The sequence below is a fragment of the Sinocyclocheilus anshuiensis genome, unplaced genomic scaffold (genome assembly GCF_001515605.1).
Source record: "Sinocyclocheilus anshuiensis isolate Anshui unplaced genomic scaffold, SAMN03320099.WGS_v1.1 C32775329, whole genome shotgun sequence".
In the NCBI taxonomy this organism is placed as follows: Eukaryota; Metazoa; Chordata; class Actinopteri; order Cypriniformes; family Cyprinidae; genus Sinocyclocheilus; species Sinocyclocheilus anshuiensis.
In genome coordinates, this window is record NW_015619947.1 from 1 (window position 1) to 1,439 (window position 1,439).

A 1,439-nucleotide genomic window follows, 5' to 3' on the forward strand; every position below is an offset into this window, starting at 1 on the left:
AAAAAAAAAAAATACTAAAATAAAAAAAGTTCTAATTGTGAGATGAAAGATCATAATTAACTTTATTTTTTATTTTGTGGCAAAAACAAGCTCATATCAATTAAAAATGTACAACTTAATAAATCCACAACACAACACTTGTTTTCTGCAGAGAAACCAGCTCTTGATCCAAGCACCGCACAAAAGTGGACTCTATCAGTCAATGATATGGATGACGATGATGTGGTATGTAAAGATCGGTTTTGGCATCTGTCAATCTTGTGCCTTTTGTGTATCACCCACCACATTGTTCTACTCCTTCACTCTGAAGGATTTGATAGATTCAGATGCACTTTTGGATGCTGATGATCTGAAAAAGCCTGACCCGTCATCTCTCAAGGCTTCCTGTGGAGATGACTCCAACAAGAAAAAGAAGGCCTGCAAAAATTGGTGATTACCTTAAATGAAAGACCATATAAAGTTGAAAACAGTGTATCCATCTAATTACTAGAACTGTTCTTGGTCTGTAGCGCATGTGGTCTTGCTGAAGAATTGGAAAAGGGGAGTACAGCAACTCCAAAAGCCAGCCAGCCCAAATCAGCCTGTGGAAGTGTACGTATTTTTATAATTACATCGATTACTTTCTTTGTATAAATTATGACTTTGAAGTTTTGTATACATTGACACCTGACAATTCTTTCCTCTGTAGTGTTATCTGGGCGATGCCTTCCGATGTGCCAGTTGTCCATATGTAGGCATGCCTGCCTTCAAACCTGGAGAGAAGGTTCTGCTGGCCAACACTGATATAGCTGATGCATAGACACTCACTTTTTTTATTATTATTACATTCCGTTACCATTCTGCAACATTGAGGCCCAATTACATATCCATCTGTGTAATCAACAGGGATGCAGTTCAGAGTGTCATTTGACAATGTAATGCACTAAAGTTGCTGAAAAACTGAAACTGTTATGGCACTGTTTGGTTGTAAATGTCTCTTTTCAATCAGAAAATGGTCAAAAATATGAATAAATCTCTGCATTATATTATCACATCTTCATGTACAAGAAAGAAATATCCACGTCGAGTGTAATTTGTTTTGTTTGAAAATCCAAAGCAGCTGCTCGTGTGTTTTGCCTTCTATATAGAATACGGTGACTATTTTAAGCTAAAATCAAATGCTTAATAAAATTAGTTAAATAATACAGACTTTCGCCTAATTTTTATACTGCAAGACAACATTTCATATCACTACTTAAAACAGCATCATGAGACTTGTGTAGCACCATACAGTTTGATCCATCATAGTATGCAATCAGAATGAATCTCTGCACACGATACAAAGTTATAGCTCATAGCTAAATGCATTATAATTCATCCGATTGTTTAGAGAAGTCATATATAACTGAATATTATGAATAGGATAAAAAAAAAAAGTTACAAAAGCTCATGCAAGTTCA

General features: G+C 35.3%; 1 protein-coding gene across 1 annotated transcript; it reads left to right on the top strand.

The window, feature by feature from the left end:
- Positions 1–64: 64 nt before the first annotated feature.
- On the top strand, positions 65–1,179 carry LOC107682982 (anamorsin-like; the record flags this gene model as incomplete). The annotated part of the gene is made up of 4 exons (XM_016479076.1): positions 65–225; positions 311–429; positions 510–591; positions 689–1,179. Coding segments are annotated over 4 exons (473 nt in total), but the record flags the coding sequence as incomplete, so codon positions are not given.
- Between the last annotated feature and the right edge of the window lie 260 nt (positions 1,180–1,439).